The sequence below is a fragment of the Sceloporus occidentalis genome, unplaced genomic scaffold (genome assembly GCF_023333645.1).
Source record: "Sceloporus occidentalis isolate IW3139 unplaced genomic scaffold, rSceOcc1.0.p SCAF_4, whole genome shotgun sequence".
NCBI lineage: Eukaryota > Metazoa > Chordata > Lepidosauria > Squamata > Phrynosomatidae > Sceloporus > Sceloporus occidentalis.
In genome coordinates this window covers 156,833,118-156,855,599 of record NW_028316984.1, presented here as the reverse complement: position 1 = coordinate 156,855,599, position 22,482 = coordinate 156,833,118, and the positions used below count along the sequence as shown (strand labels likewise).

Genomic DNA, 22,482 nt, shown 5'->3' with positions numbered 1-22,482 from the left:
GAATATGATCTATACAATATGAAGTGAGTGCTGCCTTATATGTAATACTCAGGCTAATAATACAGTACTTTTCAGTGTTTGGTCCTCTAGATGTTTTGGATTTCAACTCCCAGAATACCTGATTGAATCCTATGCTGGCTGGTGCTTTGTAAATATTAAGTCCAAAATATCTGGAGGATGAAACATTGAAGACCATGGAACACTAAAACACTGAACAATGAAACATTGCAGTAATACACTGTCTCAGTAGAAAAAAACAAATAGTCACTGGCACCTAGATAACAGGCATCCAAGAGGTGAATTGATAAAAGAGGGCAAGGGTGCAGGTTGCTTCTGTATTCATTTGTGCTGAAATTTATAAGATTTAATCTCATCTTAGTGTCATGGACTCTATTTTGCTCCTTTCCTAGCTCAGCTGGCTTTCTTCACCCTTCAATACTCTCAGTGAAATTCAGCTTACACAAAATATTTATTCCTTGTTTACTACTCCTTCTTGTCTTTACTTTCTCAACATCTGTCCAAACTCTTTTTCTTGTTAAAAACTTTTTTATTGTCACGGATAAAACCTGTAACTTTCACCACACTTGGCTGTATCCACTGCCATGGAGCTGTGATCTCACTATGTTCATGGCTGGGAAAAAGTACCTCGCGACAGGGTACAGTAAATAAAGGCAGTCTTCAAAGTCGGGTTTTATGTAACCATTCCAGTGTTTCTGCCCACCCTCAATACACTAATGCTTAGAAGAACAGTGAATCCAGGTACTGTATATACTCATTTGTAAGTCTAGAAATTTTAGTCAAAAACTTTACCCCAAAAACCTGAGTCGATTTATCCACAGGTCAATATAAGTACTTTAATTCTTATTTTAAAAAGGAGCTATCCTCTAGTGAAAGGCAAAAACGTAATCTGTATTGGAAGCACTGACACCCCCCCCCCCCCCCCCAATCCATCCAGCTTTTAGAGTGAGCATAAACAGTTATGACTGCTGGAATTTTGTAAGGTCTTTGGCATCATTTTCCTTTGCTTCTTTATTACATGCTCCTAGGTTTTACCCTTGACTTACCCATGGGTCATATCAAAATCCATATGTTTGACTCCAAACCTGCCCTTGACTTATACAGGGGCTCAGCCTATAGTCAAGTATATACAGTAAGCAACCTGTCTCTGTCACTGAGGAAAAAATACTGTTCTTTAGCAGAAAAAAATAGAAGCAAATACGTAGACCTGTAGTTTAAAATTTACTATGTTGTTATTTTTTAACATTAATGACCCAAACTTACAGAATTTACTATGTCCCCTCACCACCTATCTTTTGATAGTTTATTTGATGCTATACAAATAAGTAAAGAAACCTACATTATCTTACATCTGCCATATCTGCATTAGATTATTTTTATCATTAGTAGATGGTGCTCACCAAGAATTAGATGAAAGTAGCCTGTTGGCTGCCATCACAGTATTTATTTTGTCTACAAGTCCAGAAGTTACTGCCATGGAGTGCCTTCAGATGAGTTGCACTGAAAAGTTTAAATCAGCATTGGAATCTAAAGACCCTGTTGTAAGTACTGTAGACTGCTTAACTTTATTTAGAAATTTACTATTGCTTGCTGTATGCTTTTCCACTCAGGAAAAGTAGCAATGAGAAGAAAGAGCTGTTCCATTAGGATAAACGTGTCTCCGCTAGGAAACATGCCTTTTGTTTTCCTACTCTTTTAAACTATATGTACTTTTCTGATGTTGTGATCATTTTCTACCTGGAAATTTTCAATTAAAGGACAGTATAGAAGTATGTAAAATAAATACTGAATTCAGAATTGTTAGGCTCGCTTAAAACTCTTAAACAGGTGGTAGCAATGAAAATACATTTGTGTGATTTTATTTATAGTATCATTATGAACATTCTGCACAGATACCAATTTTATGCAGTTCATTGTTTTGTCACATTTGTTTATAACTTGTAAACATGGTACACATTCTTGCACTTGATAAGTAGACAAGATTGTCACTTTGGATTTCTTTGTGCATTACAAATTGCCTTTTCTGCATTTTTTGCCACAAGAAAACATTTAGAATACATTGATCTGTTGAGAAACTGTCCTACATCATTCTCTCTCCCAATGGCATCACTAGCGAGGGTATCATCTGGTGCCAAGGATATCACCTGGGAAGGGTGCACGTTCACCCCACCTGCTGCTCCACTGCTGGGCTTCCTTCCAAGGGAGGCAGCCTGGCAGGTCATGCATTTGCCCCTCCTGCACTAAAGTGGGAGGAGGGCCCAACTGGGGTCACCCCCCCCCCCGGTGGTGCCACTGGTTTTTCCCTGTTGCTTTTTTTAGTGAAAGTTACAACTTGAAACAGTCACTTTATAATTAATTAAGTCTGTATAATGATACGACACAAACTTGTTAGTCTTAGTAATTTAATCAAGAAATCTAAAATCATCTGGCCAAGACAACTTTGGAGCTTGTGATGTCCATAAACATATTCTCAATAGCAAAACAAACCTCAGTATATCTACTGAGATATTGTATAATATCCTTTTGGTTACAGCCAGAGCAAATAATAAAAGAGCACAGGGCAAACATTCTTCAAAGAGAGGAGGAAAAAACCCTTCCATTTACAGCAATATGATATACGTGGCTTTCAGCATATGCTGAAAGATGCTTGGGAAGAAACAGCACCACGCGCCGGAAAGACTAATGGCATGTGCGCCACCATAAGCAAGAGCCCCATTACTTTTAATGAGGCTTGAGCATACGTGGAATTTCCCTTACGTGGGGGGGGGGGGGGAACGAATCCCCTGTGTAAGGGAAAGGACCGCTGTAATTATAGTTAGAACTATACCTCAAAATACCTCTTCGTTCGCGAAGTAAAGCCAGAGAGAGAGATACCTCAAAAGAAAGGAATTTCAGACTACAGAGTAACCTTTCCTTGCTGGTTGATTAACACAGGCACATTGATGTACACAACCTGTACCTTAACCTCCAATTCAGATAAACACTACTGCATAATTCCATCATCCATCCCAATCTCTTCATAGCGCATCACTAGTGTTGTAGTTGAACATAGTCAACATTTTCAAAGAACAAATTTCTAGCACAATCCTGTCATAGTTAATACATATTTATTAGTCCAATCCATTTCCTTTTGGGGGGGAAAGTATCACTGTGTTTAATGGGCATTGTTCTAGACATACCTTCGCTGTGTTCCACTGTTCTCATCAGCATTTTTTATGGGAATGCAAGCCCTAGGTTTATGGATAGGCATTCCCATACTCTGGAACTCCCTTCCTTAGGGATGCTAGACAAGCTCCCTCCTTCCTGTCTTTTCCTTGGCATTTGAAGACCTTTTTTATTCGGAAAAAAATTAGTAGGAAAGTTTTTTTTTCTTAGTACAGTCCGCCCTTTTCATAAGCGGGGGATCTGTTCTGGACCCCCCCCCCCCCTGTGTAAGAGAAAAAACACGGATGCTCAAGCCCCATTCAAATGAATGGGGCTCGTGCCTATGGTGGTGGCGTACAGGGTGCACACCACGGGTGCGTGCCCCATTCATGCAAATGGGACATGCCGCCCCTTGCATCTTATATGCTCAAAGCCGCATATAGCGTACCCATGTATAACGCGGGCGCACTGTATAAGATAGGAAAGGTCTTTTCTTCGTATCCCATACTATTTTTCTCTCTTTGCTTTTTAATGACTATGATTTAAATGACTTTAATTCTATAAAAAGTTTAATTGCATACTTAAAATAATATATGTTTCATCTATAAGTGTTTTGATTTGTACTCATACTTCTTATTTTGTAACTTATCTTGCATCCTAGCTTTAGAGAAAAATAGGCAGGGTACAAATGAATCAGTATAATACAATACATATGTAGAGGACTCCACTTGTAAAACTAATGCAAATTGCAGATAAAATTGTATGTTTAGATGTAAAGTTTCCCTTCTCTTATCCTTTCTCATTCATACTTTCTCTCAAAAAGAAGTTGCAGTGACACATTTAATGAGTCCGATTAAATCTGTGCTGAATGCTTTGCTTCCCCACTCATAAACACTGTACTCTGTAAATAGTAATACTTCTTCTAGTTCTGAAACAATGAGGGGGGTTTTTGGCACTGACAGCTCTTGCACACAAGGCTTTTATAGTGGGATAGAGGTAAGTTAGCAGTAGTAAACTTGGGTGACCTTGCTGCTTTTCTGTTTTCTTTCTGGTGTAATCCTATTACCTATTTTTGTCAGGCCAAGTCATAGTATTGTTTGGGGGGGGGGGGGGATTCTTGGTGAAAAAAAATCCCTTTCACAACTATCTCAATTTGGATCAGGTTGGTGTGTTTGGAGCATGTTCTCATTTTAATTCCACCATGAGAGGTCAAAAAAGAGCAGAGAACTTAGGTCCAAAACACACTGCAGAAATAATCCAGTTTGAGACTGCTTTTACTGCCCTGGATTAGTGCTAGGGAATCCTGGCAATTGTAATTTATTGTGGAACCAGAGCTCTCTGACAGAAACAGTTAAATGTCTCTCAAAACTGCAGTTCCCAGAACTCCCTTGCATTGAGCCAGGGCAACTAAAGCAGTCTCAAACTGGATTATTTCTGCAGTGTGTTTTGCACCTTAATGAACAAACCCTTCCTAAGATTTACCACAGTGTCTACCAATACTTCAGGTAATTAAAAAAAGTCCCATTGCACTCTACCATAATTACAGCACAAGGAGCTCATTCTGAACCAGTTAACCCCTACACTTTACTTCCTCCGTTTTTTCTGCCTTGCTCTTCTTTTTTATATTTCCTTATTGATTGATTGTTTTTTTCTCGCTTTGCGTGTTTGTCACCTCCATTGAAACAAGCACAGCTCCCCCTCCCACTACAGGAGCATGGGAAAACTTGTTAGGTGTTTACTCATGAGCATTATATAGTACTGGTGGGCTGCTCAGTACTTATATAGTATTGCTAGGCTGCTCAGATGTTTCCGAGGGAAACATTTTCCAGACTCTGAATGGTTCCACTAAAGTTAGCCCCCTTGGATCCTATTCCAGGAAGAAGGCAGGTTATAAATCCAGTAAATAAATACATAAATACATACAGGGGGTAGGCTTGAAAAGCCATAGTTGCTACTTTGTATTGCCATTTGGATAAGAATGCACAAATAGAGGTTTCAATTTAAAAAAGTAGCAGAAACAAGAGGTAATGCTTCACTGAAAAATAAAAGGTACTCAAAAAGAACACAGCACCCACATTCTTTTTCATAAAGGATGTAGCATGGAAACCTATAACCAATGGTAACTGTGTGGCTAAAGCCATCGTGTAAACACTATTATCTGACAGCAGTGCCTGCTTTCATTTCTTCATTTCACTTCTCTTTTTCCCTACTCTTGGATCCAAGAGTAGATCCTTGTTAGAGATGCTGTTCGCTTCTGATAATTGTAGTAGGATATAGGATAGTCATGCAAATGCAAGTCAGAATCTCAATTGAACTTTTTTGTTTTTCTAACCTAGAACTTTCCTCCTTTTTAGGTACAACTTAAATGTTATCAGCTGCTACTGACTGTTTTTCAGTATCCAAACCGAGCTATCTCATATCCTTACATTCATTCATTAGTATCATCAATTGTGAGCAAACTTCAGGAAACAGAGAAAGCTAAACCTGAGAATTCTGCTGAGCTTCAAGTTATACAAGAAGGAATAAAGGTGGTGGCTGCTGTTATAGCCCTTGCTGAGGAGAAACATCGTAAGTGCCCGTTGTAGAGCTAAACACATTTAACAATTTGAATTCACTGTGGATTAAAATATGAGTGTTAGTGCAACATCCTTCATTTAATGCTTGTAATTTTATTTTAAATTAATTATTAAGTAATGGGGGACAATTTTTGCTTCTCAGTGGAATGCAGTGTAAGCAGGGACGTAGCCAGGATTTTGGGAAGGGGGGGTCCAGACTAAGTGCCACCATTTTGAGAGACTAAGAGCCCCCCCCCCCGGACACAGAAAGAGGGTCGAGCGTTTACCTGAGGAAAGGGAAAGGAGGGGAGGGGGCTGCTCCATTTCAGCCCCATTGCCAAGGGCCCCTCAAGTTCATTCGGGGAAAGGAGAAGCAGGAGAGTTGTCTTTTGCGGGGAAGGAAAATAAAGCAAGCCGGGGCTGCAGGGCAGTTTTTGAGTTAGTGGAGAAGTTTGCCCTTGGAGTGAAGGGAAGGGGGTGAAAAGAGAAAAAAGGACTTCCTCCCTGGCTTCCTCCTCTCAGGGACTCCTGCTGCCCTCACACCTTCCCCAATCTGGCTGAGTGTTGCCAACAAGCCTTGGAGATATTCCCCAGAATGTGCATACAGGCACTTTATTAGTTTTATAAGGTTAAAACTTGTTCAATATTAACAGCATATTTTTATAAGTTAGGCCTAAAACTTGACAAAATAATAACAATATAAAGGCACATAACATGATAAATTGAAAGCAATATGAAAATTTATTTAAATATTAGTCATATTTACAAGGAAGAAACCTAAAAACAGGGTATCTTTACAAACTTGTCTCGGTGCCTCCGTGGTTTGTTATGGTTTATATTGATTTGAGGTGTATAAGTCTAAACGCACACACAACAAGGTCAAAAAGTCTTAGGGCTTGCAAAATAACAGCAAGTCATATGCTCTCAGCCTCTAAGGATGGCAAAGGCTAAACCCCATTTGTTTTACAAAAATGACCCTGTCATTACATGGCAGGTTCGGGCTGGATTAGATTACCTTTGAGGGTCCCTTCCAGCTCTAAATGAATGGAGGCAGATTAGATTTAACCTCCTCTGCAACCATGGAGTCCCTTGGGCAAGAAGTCACACTCTCTCAGCCTCCTCAGGGGAAGGCAGTGGCAAACCTCCCTCTGAAGTAATCTTGCCAAGAAAACCCCATGATAGGGTCGCCATAATTTAAAAAATGACTTGAAGGCACAGAACACACACCCACACAGCAGCAGCAATAATAATAATAACCACACAGTTAACATGACTGATAGTATCAAGAGCCATAATAATAATAAATAACCCAAAGCTGCTTTGGGTCCCAATTTGAGGAGAAAGGTGGGATACAAAAATCACCACCACCAATTATTGTTGTTGTTGTTGTATTTCTCCCTGGGTTGGAGCCCTCTTACTAGGAAAACCTGCCCCCTCCCAGCCTTCAAGTGACTCTCTTTCCCCCAGTCCTGCCTTGCAAAAGGGGTGTGTGTGCTCTTTTCCCACCCCCACCCCCACCCCAAAAACCTGCAAAATGTTGGCAACCTGTTTGGTCTTCTCTGGGCCTTCACCCTGCATCCATCCTTCCCCCATCATGATCCCTGGCTTTGGAGGCACCAGGAGCCCAGGGAGGAACGAGAAAGACTCCCTCCTGACCCTCCCTCCCTCAAAAAAGGCACCAATTCTGGGGAGGGAGGGCCCCCTTTATCTCCTCCAGAGGGAGGGAAAGTGTGGACTGCACAGGAAGGGTGGGTGGGTATGGGGTAGAAGGAAAGAGTCCCTTCCTCCCTCCCCTACCTTCCTCCCTCCCTCCCTTCCTTCCTGTCTATCATTGTTCCTTCCTTTTTTCCTTCCTTCCTTCTTTCCTTCCCTTCTTCTTCTTCTTCCTCCTTTTCCTCCTCCTCCTCCTCTCCTTCTGCAGGAACGGAGATTTTTGTCTGCCAAAAGTGCAGAGGAAGAGGAGGAGCAGAAAGAGGGGGAAAAGAAAGGGAAAGAAGTCGCAGGGAGGGAGGCCCCGCTCCGGGAGGAGGAGGAGGGAGGAGTGTGAAGGGGGGAAGGACCCCCTGGACCCCCCCCCCCCTTGGCTACGTCCTTGGTGTAAGATGGGGGAAATCATATCCAGTACTGGAACATACAAGATCGGTAAAAGGACATATCATCTGCAAGTCCTCTTATACACTTACAGTATACTCTTGTGTACATTTTACCCTGTTCCCACATGGATAATCAGAAATAATTTCATTCTTACCATCTTCTGAGGATACTCCTCAGGTGCAGTTCCTCCCTGATCCATTTAAAATTTCTCTATCAGCTGATTGATACAAACATCAGCAGTATGGTACCAATTCTGCTGAAGTGGAATGTGTCCCTTCCATACTGCCATAACTTGTCTCAACATATTCCTCAGTACCTAATAAATTCAAATTCTTCTTTTCTGACTATACCAACTCACACACACATTGAGGTCCCTCCGCTCTGGTGCCACAATCAACCACAATTTCCTGAATTCCATAGAATTGCCCCATGGCAGTTAAAGTGGTATCAGACTGGATTATTTCTGCAGTGCAGAGGCAGCCCTACATTCTGACCATTTGTTAGCCCCTTCATAATGCTGAAATATAAGGCTTTTGTATTAATCCATACCAAGACTGGCCCTGGAAAGTACAACTGTAAAATAATGCCCTGAAAGAGCCTAATCCTCTGCATAATCATCCTATTCCGTATTTAGGATTGCAGTCTTAAGTGCAGCTGTTTGTGAAGTTAATATTGAGGAACTTTTATTTATTTATTTTTAAAAAATCTTTCACAGGAGCTCATCTAGTGGCTTGCTTTCTACCAATCCTAATTTCTTTTCTCCTGGATGAAAATGCCCTGGGATCAGCTACAAGTTCAGCAAGGAGTCTACATGAGTTTGCTTTGCAATATCTGATGCAGATTGGTCCACAATATTCCTCAGTCTTTAAAAAACTAATGACTTCATCTCCACCAATGAAAGCAAGACTTGAATCAGCTGTGAAGGGCAATCAGGAAAGTATCAAGGACAAGACCTCCCCTAGGCATTCAAAGAATCCTGGGAAAAGCGCAAGCATTCAGCTGAAGACCAACTTTTTGTGAAATTGTTTGTTTTAAATTTTAAGCACTTTGATAACACTTCAGAGAGTCTTCCCCTTTTTCATTATGAAGTATGATGTGAATTTTCAGTTGAGTTCTGCTATACTTTTGGAAGTTAGTGCAGTAATCCAGTTTCAGAAAAGTGACCTACCTATCAGATTATCAGTCATTAGCAAGGACTGCATGCATAACCATGGCTGCTAGTTGTGGAATGAGAACAAATATGCTGTATCAATTTACAGATAAAGTTCCCAGTTCACAAGAGGTTTCCTCTTGCTCTGTCAGGGCATATACTTTATAAAATATATGTTTTTAAAAAACAGCCTTACATTCTCTTCACATGTTTTTAAACACTACAACATTCTGTGGAAAATATATTCCAAATTTTATAAGTTATGTTGAAAGCTTGATATACTTACATTAATATAATCTCATATTTATTTGCACAGATATTAGCACAAATAAATGGAAGGGAAATAATGTTTGTGATTCATCAGTGCACATATACCACAAGTATCTATATTTCAGTATTTTGTTTTGCTTTCATGTAACAGCTCCTACTGTGGAATAGTCAAATATTTTTAAAGAGCCATTTGGACATTGTAAAATTACCTTGCAAAGTAAACACAGAGCTGCTTCAACAAAAATCCTTATACTCATTTTTGGTTCCCACAGTGTGGTCAGTATGGATCTGAGAACACAAACGGTTAATGGCACACATTGTAGCTCAGTGCAGTGACAAATGAGATACAATACTAGTTCAGACTGTGCCACTAGAACTTTAGAGTGCTACATAAAGTGTGAGTATAATCATGGACACATACAAAACACATACCTTTAGTTTTGACTACCAAACTACAGCAGTTGTTAAAAATTGTGAGGATAGTATCACAGTATTATTGAACTGAAATTTTAATCTATAAATTCCTTTCAGTTCTTTAACATGTTCTAACTGTTAATTTAGCAAATATACATACTTATGTAAAACATAACCAATGCTCAAAGGTATGTAAAATTACTGAATATCATAAACCCATATTGAAGGTATTATTAATGTTTTTACATTCTTATTAATTCTTAAGCTTTTAGTAGCTTTTTAATGAGACTCTGTCTTACGGTTACTTGGACAATTTTATTTACAAATTAAAGCACATATTTGTAACTGAGGCCTTATTCTACCACAAAGTTCTACATAGTCAATAAATCTTAAACATATCAGGGCAAGCATACATACTTTGCTCAGAATACGAGAACTGTTTGGATCCACGGTGCCTTTGTATTAGGCACATCGTTATTTATTGCATTCATTTTATAATATATATACATGGGCAGATTGATGCATCAATAATAAGTAATCTTACTAAGGTGAACCATAATAAAGTGGGCTTCAGTTGTGTTCAGCTGCACCTGAATCATCAGAAAAAAACAATAAAATTGTACATTAACAATGGATCATATTTTACTATAGAAGTGTAGCTATTGATTGCTTCAGTTATTACTTTAAGAATTACATTGGAAACTATTGTTTCTGTTGTTTTTTTTAATGTCAGTATTACTTGAAGTAAAACAAATGCTAGGACAATTATGGTATTTCCATCTAATAATTAGTGGGGGGATATCATATAGAATTGATACTCAGGAAGAGGGTACTGTATTTTATTATACATTTTGTACATAAAATTGTAAATTGTACAGAATTAACCATTTGAGTAAAATTCTAACAAGTCGTTTTTTTAATCTACATAAAGCTAATTTTCTTCACTTCAATCTGTGTGCTTGCTATTTTATTAATAAAACTTGAATTTTATTTTTTTAAAGCTGTAACTCCTGCCTTAAATACCTTTTATTTCACAAGTCAGTCTTAAGTATTACTGTATATACTCATGTATAAGTCTAGAAATTTTAGTCAAAAAATTGACCCCAAAAACCTGAGTCGACTTATCCATGGGTCAGTGTAAGTACCATACTCTAATTCTTACCAAAAAGAAAAAAGGAACCAGACTATGGTGAAAGGCAAGAGTTTAATTTGTCCTGGAAGCACTGACTCTCCTCTATTCCCTTTTCAATCCAGCCTTTAGTGTGAGCACAAACAATGATGTCTGCTTGAATTTTATAAGTTCTTTGGCATCATTTCCCTTTGCTTCATCCTTTACATCCTTTGTTACATGCTCCTAAATTTTACCCTTGACTTATCCACAAGTAATATCAAAAGCCATATTTTTGACCTCCAAATCTGTCCTCAACTTCTATATGAGGTTGGCTTACAGTAGAGTATATACGGTATTTCCCCACCTTCCTACATCTGCAGTATACTTGCATTTAATTTACTTTCAACATAATATCCTAGTAGAGGTTTTTCTTTGTTTGTTTGTTTTGTTTTGTTTTTATTTTTTGGCTATCTTCTGAACCAGATTAAGGTAATGAAAATATACAATCTATAGACAGTATTTTAGTGTGGAGGGCTGCTAAAACTCATTCCACAGATTATCCATCATGCATCATATAGGAACTCTACTATACCAGACTTAAAATGTCCATGTATTTCAACACTGTTTCTAACAGTGATGAAACACTGGGATATAAAACATTTTGGTGCTAAAGGCAAATTGGAGTGCATTTCCCATCCCATGTATAAAAGCCAATGAGAAAGACAGCTAAATCTTACTTCAGCAGTATCAATACAGGCAAGTGGCTACTTTAGGAAGGGTTCCAGGCAGACATGGCACACCCCTGTCCTCCACAGCTACCTCCCCAATTTTCTGCTGCCTGTGTCTTTGCATTCCTTTCTTTCTCTACTATTTCTTCCCATGAATCAACAGAGTGGAGAGGAGGAAGGCATTCTTGGGATGGCAGGTGGAGCAATCCACCATGTGAGGGATTTACCTCACATGCCTAGTGGCCAGGCAGCAATCCAAATTCAAAGTTCTTTTCAGATATATCTGTTAAGATTCACCCTTTCTCCTTCAGTTCTTTCCTACCTGTCCTGCTCTACCCACCAGTCAGGAAAACCCCTTCTTGATGCCCCCCCCAGCGCCACTCTGCTAGACTTCGATCTATCAATGACAATCAAATATCATTAAATACTTTGTCAATGAAGTTGCTTTATCCTTTTTAAGCATCATACTTAATCTTTTTTTAAAACTTTTTTACAGTGCCTTTAAACATACCAAGAGCATAAACCTCAAATACATGGGAAACTTCCATAACCTCTCACATTCCAAAGGACAAACTCCCTCATTCTAATAGTTAATCTGATTCACTGTGTGAGATCGTACCAGGTTTTAAAAGTTACTTAGTATTGGGGACATGCTTTTGTCAGTGATGACATTATTCAAGGTATTGTTGAACTGGAGCAGGGACATAGCTAGGATTTTAGGAAGGGGGGGTCCAGACTAAGTGCCATCATTATAATGGGGCTTGGGCGCAGCAGCACGCACTATTCATTTTTCTAATGGAAGGGGGGGTCTGGACCCCAAGAACCCCCCCCCCCTTGGCTACGTCCCTGACTGGAGAACTAACAGAGATACATCCAAAAGAGGAACTTGTGAAAGCATAACTTTCGAATGGCCCAGGAATCTGAGAGGATCCAGTCCAGTTTGGAACTAACAACGTGGAGGTGCTTCTCGATCCATTGTTCCAAATGATAGCCTATAGATGCGATGGCCAAAAGCACCTATTACACCAACTACACCCCTTCCTAGAGCTGGGGGACCTAAAGAAAATAGTGAATATGCTAGTAACCTCAAGACTGGACATTTGCAACGTACTACATTAGGCTACCTCTGTACCAAGTTTGGAAACCTATTAGTTAAAAGCATGGCAGCCAGATTGGTTAATGGTACATCTAGGATTGATCATTTTACACCAGTATCAAAATCACTGGCTGCCAAATTAGTTTCCTGGCAAGGTGCAAAGTGTCACTTATTACCTTTTAAGCCCTATGCAGTTTGGGTTTAAGTTACTTAAGGGATCACCTCTTCCTGTACACTCAGGTCCTTTGGGGGACATTTACTCCAGTCACCCAGATGACTTTTTTCTTCAGCTGCCCCCAGTCTGTGGAGCAACCTGCCAGAAGAGATTTAACAGCTGGATATGCTGTCCAAATTTAAAACAGCATTGAAGACCAGTCTCTTTTCACAGGCCTATCCAGATTTTGTAAAAATATATATTAAAAAGCATGGATTGATTGTTTTTAATACATATTGATTTTATATGGTCTTAACTGGTGTTTTTGGATGATATTCTGTATTTTATGTTCTGTTGTCTTCCTTGATCCACAGGGAAAAGGAGATAAGAAATAAGTATTGATTATTACCAAAATGCTGAGAAATGGTATTTGGTTACTTATAAACTCAATGAATTAAAAACTTTCCATACTTTTAATAAAAAAATTCACCTGACTGTCTTTAATCACAGAGCTTGGATTCATTGTGAACTACAAATGGTTGGTTCTGGAATTAACTCAGAGCCTCATTGGGTATACACATTGGACTCAAGGGCTTAGGACCTACCCCACCCCCAAAAATAGCATGCAAGATAGCATCCCACTCCCACTGCAACCACTTTTACTCCAAGAGTTGCAGAAGAGGCCACAACATGGGAGACACATCCCTTTAGAGTCAGAATGGGTCTCTTCTGCATTCCTTTCCTCCACTTTCACTAGAGCAGTGATTCCCAAAGTGAGTGGTAAGATCTAGGGAATGATCCAGGTGGAAGTGAGAGAAAAGGGGGTGGCGGGAGGTGCTTCAGTCAGCGTAATGGCGCATAAGAAAGATGAGGAACCAGTGGCCTTTAGGAACATGGTGAGGATGCTGGTTGAGCAGAAGGCCAGCACAAGCAAGAGGCTTTCCAGTCAATATATTGCCAGCTGCTCAGTTGCTGCTTCCAGAGTGATGGAGTGCAAAGGGAGCAGCAACTGAGATTGGTTGTTTTGAATTTGCAGTATAACAGTAGACCTAATATCAAGAAATGAGTGTTGGGGGGTGCTTGGGTTATTGCCCAAGAAGAAAGGGGGTGATAGCCCAAAAACGTTTGAGACCCACTGCACTAGAGGATCAAATGGTGACCGAGGGCCAATATAGACCAGCACAATACGCTGGCATCCCAGTAGCATGGGGGCATGGTGTACAGATGCCGCATGCCCCAATGACAGCATCACACTGCACGCCCAGATGGCAGACAGCATTGCGGCACTCTAGCACCACGGTGTTCATATGCCACATGCCACAGGAGCACTGAAAAGGCACTGTTGCAGTGGAAAAGCTACCCTTTTTCCAGTGCAAAAAGATGCAGCATTTTGGGGCCACAGCATGCAGTTGCCACATTGCCCACCTGGCTCTTTCAGGGGTGGTGTCACGCTGCCCCTTTGGGCTGGTCTGTTTTGGTTCCAAGACTCAGATGGACAGTGGAAACTGTTTACTAGTTATATTTGTTGTGGCCTTAAGGTAGAACAAGAAATTAATTGAACCTAAACTACTAGTAATATCATGGTGGCCCAAGCAATCTTTGCTCTCCTGCTCCTACCATTCAGAGGAAGACACATTCTGGTCTCATCACACCCAAATCTCATGATCCACAAGAAGGACAGGATCTGCCATCCAGACCTACAGAAGTTGCACCTTATGGTTTTGAGGATCAAGCTAGCTACCATTTCTACAACCAGTATTAAGGATTCTACAGATGGCAAGGAAGCCATGCACTGCATGTTCTTACAAGACAAATTAGGTTACATTCACTTTTCTGTACAATGATGAAATGTCTTTAAATCATTTTCATTTTCCTTTTACACTCATTTTCTCTTGGTTTTGCTCATTTAAAGAGCAAGCTAGTGTAATTTCTCTCTGTTAAGGTTTACCTATCTGAGGCCAAGGCAGGACTCCATTGCCGCCTTCTTCACCATCGGCTCTCCAGCAACAGTGGTGGCGCAGAAGCAGTCAGGCCTGGGCGAGGCTCTCTTCCACCCCTCCTTCCACCTGCCTGGTTGTCAGAGCGACGCAACTGAAGCGGAGGCCAAGGCGGGACTCCATTGCCGCCTTCTTCACCATCGGCTCTCCATCAACAGTGGTGGCGCAGAAGCAGTCAGGCCTGGGCGAGGCTCTTTTCTGCTCTTCCTTCCACTTGCCTAGTCTCAAGACCATTGAACTCTGTCCCCAGTTTTTGTCATTACTTAAAAAGTCACAATAGATCGATTGCAGACTATTTAGGGGACTACGAGACACTGGTTAGATGGAGAGTCTTGAGGTCAATCAAGATATATATCCATCATTGTATGTTTCAGGGGAGGGATTAGATGTCTTCAACGGAGCAGCAATTCAAGTTGTGCAGGGCAATGGAAGATATGGCATTAGCAGGGCAAAAGGTCATTACAGAAGAAGACGTGATAGATGTCTGATATCTATTCCGCCTTCCATTCGCCCTGCTACCCCAAAAGATCTGGAAAGCATGCCTAACCATTCGCCAAACCTTTCCCTGCTCTTATGTAATGCCAGGTCAATGAAGAATAAGTCCCGTATCATCTATGACTTACTGATAGATCACAATGCTGACCTGGCATGTATCACAGAGACCTGGCTAGGAGCAGATAGCTCTGTAACCTGGGCTCAGGCCCTTCCGGCCGGGTACTCTGTCAATGAGCAGATAAGGGGAAGCGGGAAGGGGGGAGGCGTAGCCATAATCCATAAAAACAATCTCACTTTAACCAGGCTACCTATCCGTGCATTAAACCACATTGAATGCATTTACCTTCGCTTGAAGACCAGGGAGAGTTTGGGGATTCTGTTGGTCTATCGCCCACCCCGTAACGTAACAGACTCCCTAACTGAGCTGACACAACTAGTCTCAGAGCTGATGTTGGAATCGCCTAGGCTGTTAGTCCTGGGCGACCTCAACATCCCTCTCAAGGGTGATTTGACTAATCTTACTGGTGCGGCTCGGGAATTCATGGGTTTCATGACAAACATGGGCCTCTCCCAGATAGTCTCTGAGCCCACGCATTCTGCAGGTCATACTCTTGATGTGGTCTTCTGTACCGAACAGGCATATCCATGGGCAGAAATAACTAGTATCTCCGCATTATCATGGACGGATCATTTCCTGGTTAAGGTTGGTCTGGAGACTACTATTCCTCCCTCTAGGGGTGGAGGACCAATTAAAATGGTCCGCCCTCGAAGGCTGATGGAACCCATTAGGTTCCAAGAAGCCCTAAGGGGTTCTATGGTTGGCAGTGCCAGTGACTCTGTTGAAGTTCTGGTTAATTTATGGAATAACAACATCACCAGAGCTATAGACATGATCGCTCCCAAGCGTCCTTTCCAACCCAGTAAAAACCGTAACCCTTGGTACACTGAAGAGCTTAAACAAATGAAGCAGGTTGGACAACGACTAGAGAAGCGTTGGCTGAAATCTCAACTCATATCTGATAAGATACTTCATAGGACTTTTCTTAGGTCCTATCAAATGGCGATAGATGCAGCCAAAAAATCTTTCTACTCTGCATCTATCGCATCTGTGAAATCTCGTCCAGCTGAGCTGTTCAGGGTGGTAAGGAGTTTAACACAACTGCCTCCCACCCAGAACCCTCTATTAGAGTCAACCATAGCTTACTGTAATGCTTTTAATGATTATTTCACAGATAAAATCTCTCGGATAAGAGCTGATTTAGATGCCAACTTTAAGTCAGAAGCAATGAGAGAGGCATCCAACGCCTCCGCCATTACTGTTAGACTGGATCAATTTGAGTCGGTAAGTACTGAGGACGTGGACAAGCTCCTTAGTAGTCTGAAAAAAACGACTTGCCCTCTTGACCCTTGCCCATCCTGGCTGGCTGTCCAGGGGGGTGATATAGTCAAGCTGATGCTGAAAAATATAATCAATGCATCCTTCAGGGAGGGTACCCTGCCTTCTTGTCTTAAGGAGGCAGTGGTCAGACCACTCTTAAAAAAGCCCTCCCTGGACCCTCTGGATAGAAATAACTATAGGCCAGTCTCGTTGTTGCCATTCTTGAGCAAGGTGATCGAGAGGGCGGTCGCCAATCAACTACAGGCAGTCTTGGATGAAGCTGATTATCTGGACCCATTTCAAACCGGATTCAGGGCAGGATACGGAGTTTAGACGGCCTTGGTCGCCTTAGTTGATGATCTCCGTCTAGGCATTGACAGGGGAAGTGTGACCCTGCTGGTGCTCTTAGACCTCTCAGCGGCCTTCGATACCATCGACCATGGTATCCTTCTAGAACGCCTGAGAGAGTTAGGTATCGGAGGCACTGTTCTACAGTGGTTCCGGTCCTACCTTTCAGGCAGATTCCAGATGGTGGCGCTAGGAGACAGTTGCTCTTCTAAAAGAGAGATAAAATTTGGTGTACCCCAGGGTGCAATATTGTCTCCTATGCTGTTTAACATTTACATGAAGCCGCTGGGAAAAATCATCCGGAGACATGGGGCAGGATGTTATCAGTACGCTGATGTCACCCAAATATATTTCTCTATGTCTCAAACTGATGCAGTGTCTATGGATGGCATCTCTCCTCTGAATGCCTGTCTTGGGGTGGTAATGGACTGGATGAGGGAAAACCGACTCAAGCTGAATCCAGGTAAGACAGAGGTACTTGTTATAGGAAACCCAAGCCCAGGTATGGAATTATGTCAGCCAGTTCTGGATGGGGTCACACTTCCCCTGAAAGACTCTGTCCGCAGCTTAGGGGTGCTCCTTGACTCGTCGCTTCACCTGACAGCTCAGGTAGATGCGACAGTCAGGAGCACTTGTTATCAGCTTCGGCTGATACGCCAGCTGCGCCCCTTCCTGGAGCAGGGAGACCTTGAAACAGTTGTACATGCGCTGGTCACCTCTCGATTGGACTTCTGTAATGCGCTGTATATGGGGCTACCCTTGTGCCAAGTTCAGAAACTTCAACTTGTACAAAATATGGCAGCCAGGTTAATTACAGGTACTCGTTGTACCGATCACATAACACCGGTTTTGAAATCCCTTCACTGGCTGCCAATTAGTTTCCGGGCAAGGTACAAGGTGTTGGTGATTACCTTCAAAGCCCTACATGGCTTGGGTCCAGAATACTTAAGAGATCGCCTCCTTCCATACTGTCCGTCCCGCACTCTAAGGTCCTCGGGGAAGAATCTACTTCAGCCAATAAAATCTAGGCTAACTTCAGTCACCCAGAGGGCCGTTTCCATCGCAGCTCCGAAGCTATGGAATGACCTGCCGAAGGAGATCCGTGACATTTCTACTCTTACAGCCTTTAAGAAGGCTCTTAAAACGGATCTCTTCCGGCAGGCCTTCCCTACCTAGTTCTACTCCCCATTTACTGTGACTTATGTCACTCTGTCCACCAATTCTTCTCTTAAATTTAATGAGAAGAATTAAATTAAAATTAATTAAAATAAAATCCTTGCCTCAAGAAGAGCCCTCCCTCCATGACATCATCATCAGACCTGGGAGGGAGTGAAAAAGAGAGGCCCAACTTCCATCAGGCCTAACTGTGAATGTACTCACTTCGCTCTCTGTAATTTTATTGTATTTTATTTATTTATTGTATTTTATTTTATTATCTTTATTTTTACTGTTGTAACCCGCCTGGATTCCTTGTGATTGGGCGGGCTATAAATAAATCATTATTATTATTATTATTATTATAAATGTTCCTGTATCATGTCTAAACCCTTTGAGTCATTGGTAATGGCAGACATTAAAATGCAGAAAATTCAAGCTGTCTTCCTTGTTGCTGTCACCTATGCCAGAAGGTGAACTGTGCCCTCCATGCCAGAACCAGCCTTTCCTTCATTTTTAAAAGCATAAAGTGGCTCTATATGCTGACATTCTATTTCTCCCCAAGGTAATGTTCCAGTTCCAGATGGCTCAGAAACTTGTATTACCTGTTTTCTTCTCAAGTCTGCAGTCCAATATGGAAACTTGTCTTCCCTCATTTGGATGAGATATGCTCTAGCTTTCTATGTGGACTGCTCTAGGGTGCTCAGACAGTCTCTTAAACTTTAAGCAGGAAGGTAAATCATGATCCAGCTGTCCAAATGGATTTCTGAAACAATAACACTGGCACATGAATCAGCACACAAATTACAAATTACTTTCATCAGAAATCATTTGACCAGGGCACTGTTAACTGCCACTCCTGTTACAGTTTCACTGCACAACATATGTGAAGCTGCCACACAGGCCTAGGGTTGCCATAACTCAGGACCTCCAAACCGGGAAAAGTGTAGGACAAAATTATGAAATGTAGGACACTTTTTTTTAATGGAGCCTCCATTTTTTAAAAAAAGTGTCCTACATTTCATAATGCAATCGCTGGTGGCCCCACACGCTCCTTCCCGGCCTCTGCGGAGGCCTCGGTCTCCTCGGAGACTGGGAAAGAGGGTGCAGGGCCGCTGGCAATTGCCAGGGCCTGCCCTCCTTCTCAGTCTCCTCGGAGGCCGGGAAAGAGGGCGCGGGGCCGCTGGCGATCACCAGGGCCTGCCCTCCTTCTCGGTCTCCTCGGAGGCCGGGAAAGAGGGCGCGGAGCCTCTGGCGATCGCCAGGGCCTGCCCTCCTTCTCGGCCTCCGAGGAGACCGAGAAGGAGGGCGTGGGGCCGCAGGGAGGTGGGGAGGGTGGTGCGGCCACGCGCAGGAGGCGCCGCCTCCCCCTTCGCCTCCTCCGCCCAAGGCCTCGCTGTCCTCCTCTTCCTCCGCGCGGCCATGCGAGGTGGAAGAGGAGGAGGGCAGCAAGGCCCCACGGGTTGCAGCGCAACCCTGCTGCAACCGGGCTTTTCCCGGTTTTTTGCGGCACCCGTGACATGAGTGGGCAGGTGCCGCCAAAACCGGGAAAAACCCAGTTGCAGCCGGGTTATGGCAACCCTACACAGGCCCAGTCTACAACTTTTGTGCAACAGTATTAGGTGCACATTAGAGATAAGTAAGAGTCATATTTTGGACACTCTTTTGGCATAAGTTCTGCAATGGCATCTTTCCCTACTTCCTCAAGGTATAAACTTGCTAGACTCTCTGACCTCCCAGAATCCTACAGCCATCATGGGAGTTGTAATCCAAAAAATTAATTTATTCAACCTTAGGTCTAATGCAGCCAAAAAGGAAAGTGTTGTGTGTACTTTAAAGGCTAACTTATTCATTGTGGCATAAACTTTTATGGGTCAGAGTCCACTTCAGATGTAATTCTCAATTTATGTACTGTATATCCCTACCATTCAACCAGAAATCATATTACAGATTAAAAACAAAATTTTGTTTAAAACATAAGACAAGTTAAAAACACAATTTAAAACACAGCAACAGAAGAGATAGCAAGTACCCAACCACAAGTTAAATCCCTAACAGCAGGTCACCTTACATGTAGCCTACCAAAATAAAAATGTATTTGTGTACTGGCAAGAGGATAACCGTGAGGGCTCAAATCTAGCTTTCTTTGGCAGGGAGTTCAGAGAATGCCCTGCAAGTGGCTGCTGAGTAGCCCCTTTCTTTCCTTGCCACCTAAAATGCCTCTGATGTCATTGAGACCAAGAGATCTTTAAAATCTTAAGCCTGCATGGGAAAATGCAATATTTCAAATACCACAATCCCCCCTCAGGTTTTATAGATCATAACTAGTACTTTGATTGTGCCAGAAATAGACAGGGAGCCAGTGATGTTTCTGTGGCAAAGGAGTCATACAGTACATTCCCTGAAACTGGTTCCAGTAAAACAGTCTGCCTGCAGCATTCTGTATCAGTTAAAATTTCCAACACTTTTCTAAGCCAGTCCAATGGAGAAAACGTTAGTGTTTGAAACAGGATATACCTGAGGCATGTTTCACCATGACCAGATCAGACACGTCCAGGAATATGTGCAGTCTGTGAACTAGTATCAGCTGTTGAAACATATTAATTAACTAATCAATATGGGATCTACATAGCATTGAACTGAAAAACCTAAGTATTCTGGTTAAGTATTCAATCCAGGAGTATACCCATACTATGAGTCTAAGTCTTCAAGGGGGAAGGTAACCACATCCAGCACTGACCATATATTTGGAACAGAAAGATCTAAGTTCACCTTTCTGCTTTGTGTTTTTCCTGCCTTGTGAACTTGGCCAACACCACCTCTCAGCAAACCTACTTTACAGGGTTGATGTGGGAATTAATAGGGAGAAGGAAAACATGTAAAGTGAACATGTGCATTCCCAGTGCAGTATAAGTAAAAGAACAGTGCTAGCAACATTTTGTCACGTACAAATACGTTCAGTGGTATTCTAATGAGATCACTATTCTTTCCCTCAATTTTGCACCAAAGGCAAAAAACTATAGATCCATGAAAAGACCATATGATGCCCCTAAGAATAACTGCCATCTGATTTACAGGGCAAGCTGCATATGAAAGTTAAAAAAAAAAAAAAAAAACAGCAATAGTTGAAGGGGGGGGAATAGTCCAAATTCATTCAAAGAGACAGAATAATACAACAAAATCAAGATCTTTTCATGAAAAATTGCTTCGTTTTATTGATTTTGTTAACACACATAATATAACTGTCTATCCGCCATTCTACCATTTGTCATTATTGTCTGATGTTTTTCAGAGAATTCAATCTGTATAAGATTATATATGTGTGGTGCTATCGAATTTCAATTTTTATAATTGTAGTATTTTGTGGGGGGGTTGCCATCTTTTATTGATTTATTTACTGTATAATTTTAATATTTTTTTAAAAAAGAGACATATTTTATTATAACTAAAAATGGTCTACTTTAACTTTCTTTCATCTTTCTTTTCATGAAAATGTACAAGCTAAGCTTTTATGCTTTGGATGTCTGTTCCCTCATTTTTGTTAAAGTACAGTGCCAGTTAAGGTATGGATAAATATTTGCATTTTTTTTTTTACACTTCCATTCCTTCCTAACTAATTACATCTCCCTATCCCAACCGTGTGTATACATATCTGACAAATGAGGTGACACTCCATGCATCTACAAAGTGAGCTGCAATCTGTGAAAACTTATGCCAAATGAAACTTATTAGTCTTCTTCAAGGATATATACTGTTGGCTAGATAAGGGTAGGTACTAAATTCTGTTGGTTTTGCTGTGAAAAACTAGCACAGGTACCTCCTTGGAAACTTTGGAAGATATTCCTTGGTGTATGGGGTAACAAAATCAAAGCAAGTACCAACCTAATATGGTTGATGCACCCCTCCAACCCACCCACCCCCACTTAACACCATCCTTATATTTCTTGACATGAACTATATCTACATCTTCATCCTTGTGATTGCTGTTTTACTTCTCTGACAGAGTTTACATTACTCAGGGAAATTATATTCCTCTCTTATGCCCATTAACTTAGTAGGGCATGTGCACAAGCAAACAGTTGAAATGGCCATACCATACTCACATGACAAATATACGTGGAGTTAATTCATCAAAAAGGATTTTATATTGTATTTATTACTGTTTGGATCCATTTCCCAAAAATCTGAATATGTACATTGAGCATCTCCCCTAATAAGGTTCTACCTACCTTCTCTTCTTCTGTTTTCCCATCTGCTTAAGAGAGCATCATCATCAGGTGGCTGCTTCAGGGAGCACAGCACAGGAACAATGAACTGTATCATTTTCCTCCACCTGAAGGAGCTCTGCTGCCGCTTCCTTGCCTCTGATGCTTTG

General features: G+C 41.5%; 1 protein-coding gene across 4 annotated transcripts in view; it reads left to right on the top strand.

Annotated features, from left to right (window-relative positions):
* The window catches only part of HEATR5A (HEAT repeat containing 5A), a 105,065-nt gene extending 94,465 nt beyond the window's left edge, over window positions 1-10,600 (top strand). For 2 of the 4 annotated variants that reach the window (XM_089522078.1, XM_089522076.1), the window contains 3 exons: window positions 1,405-1,559; window positions 5,517-5,730; window positions 8,527-10,600. In XM_089522078.1, the coding sequence (XP_089378204.1) occupies window positions 1,405-1,559; window positions 5,517-5,730; window positions 8,527-8,831 (674 nt within the window). In that variant the 3' untranslated portion in view covers window positions 8,832-10,600. Of the gene's footprint in view, window positions 1-1,404; window positions 1,560-5,516; window positions 5,731-8,526 lie in introns of those variants that run through there. The other 2 variants (XM_089522077.1, XM_089522079.1) reach the window with 2 other exon arrangements.
* Window positions 10,601-22,482: the final 11,882 nt, after the last annotated feature.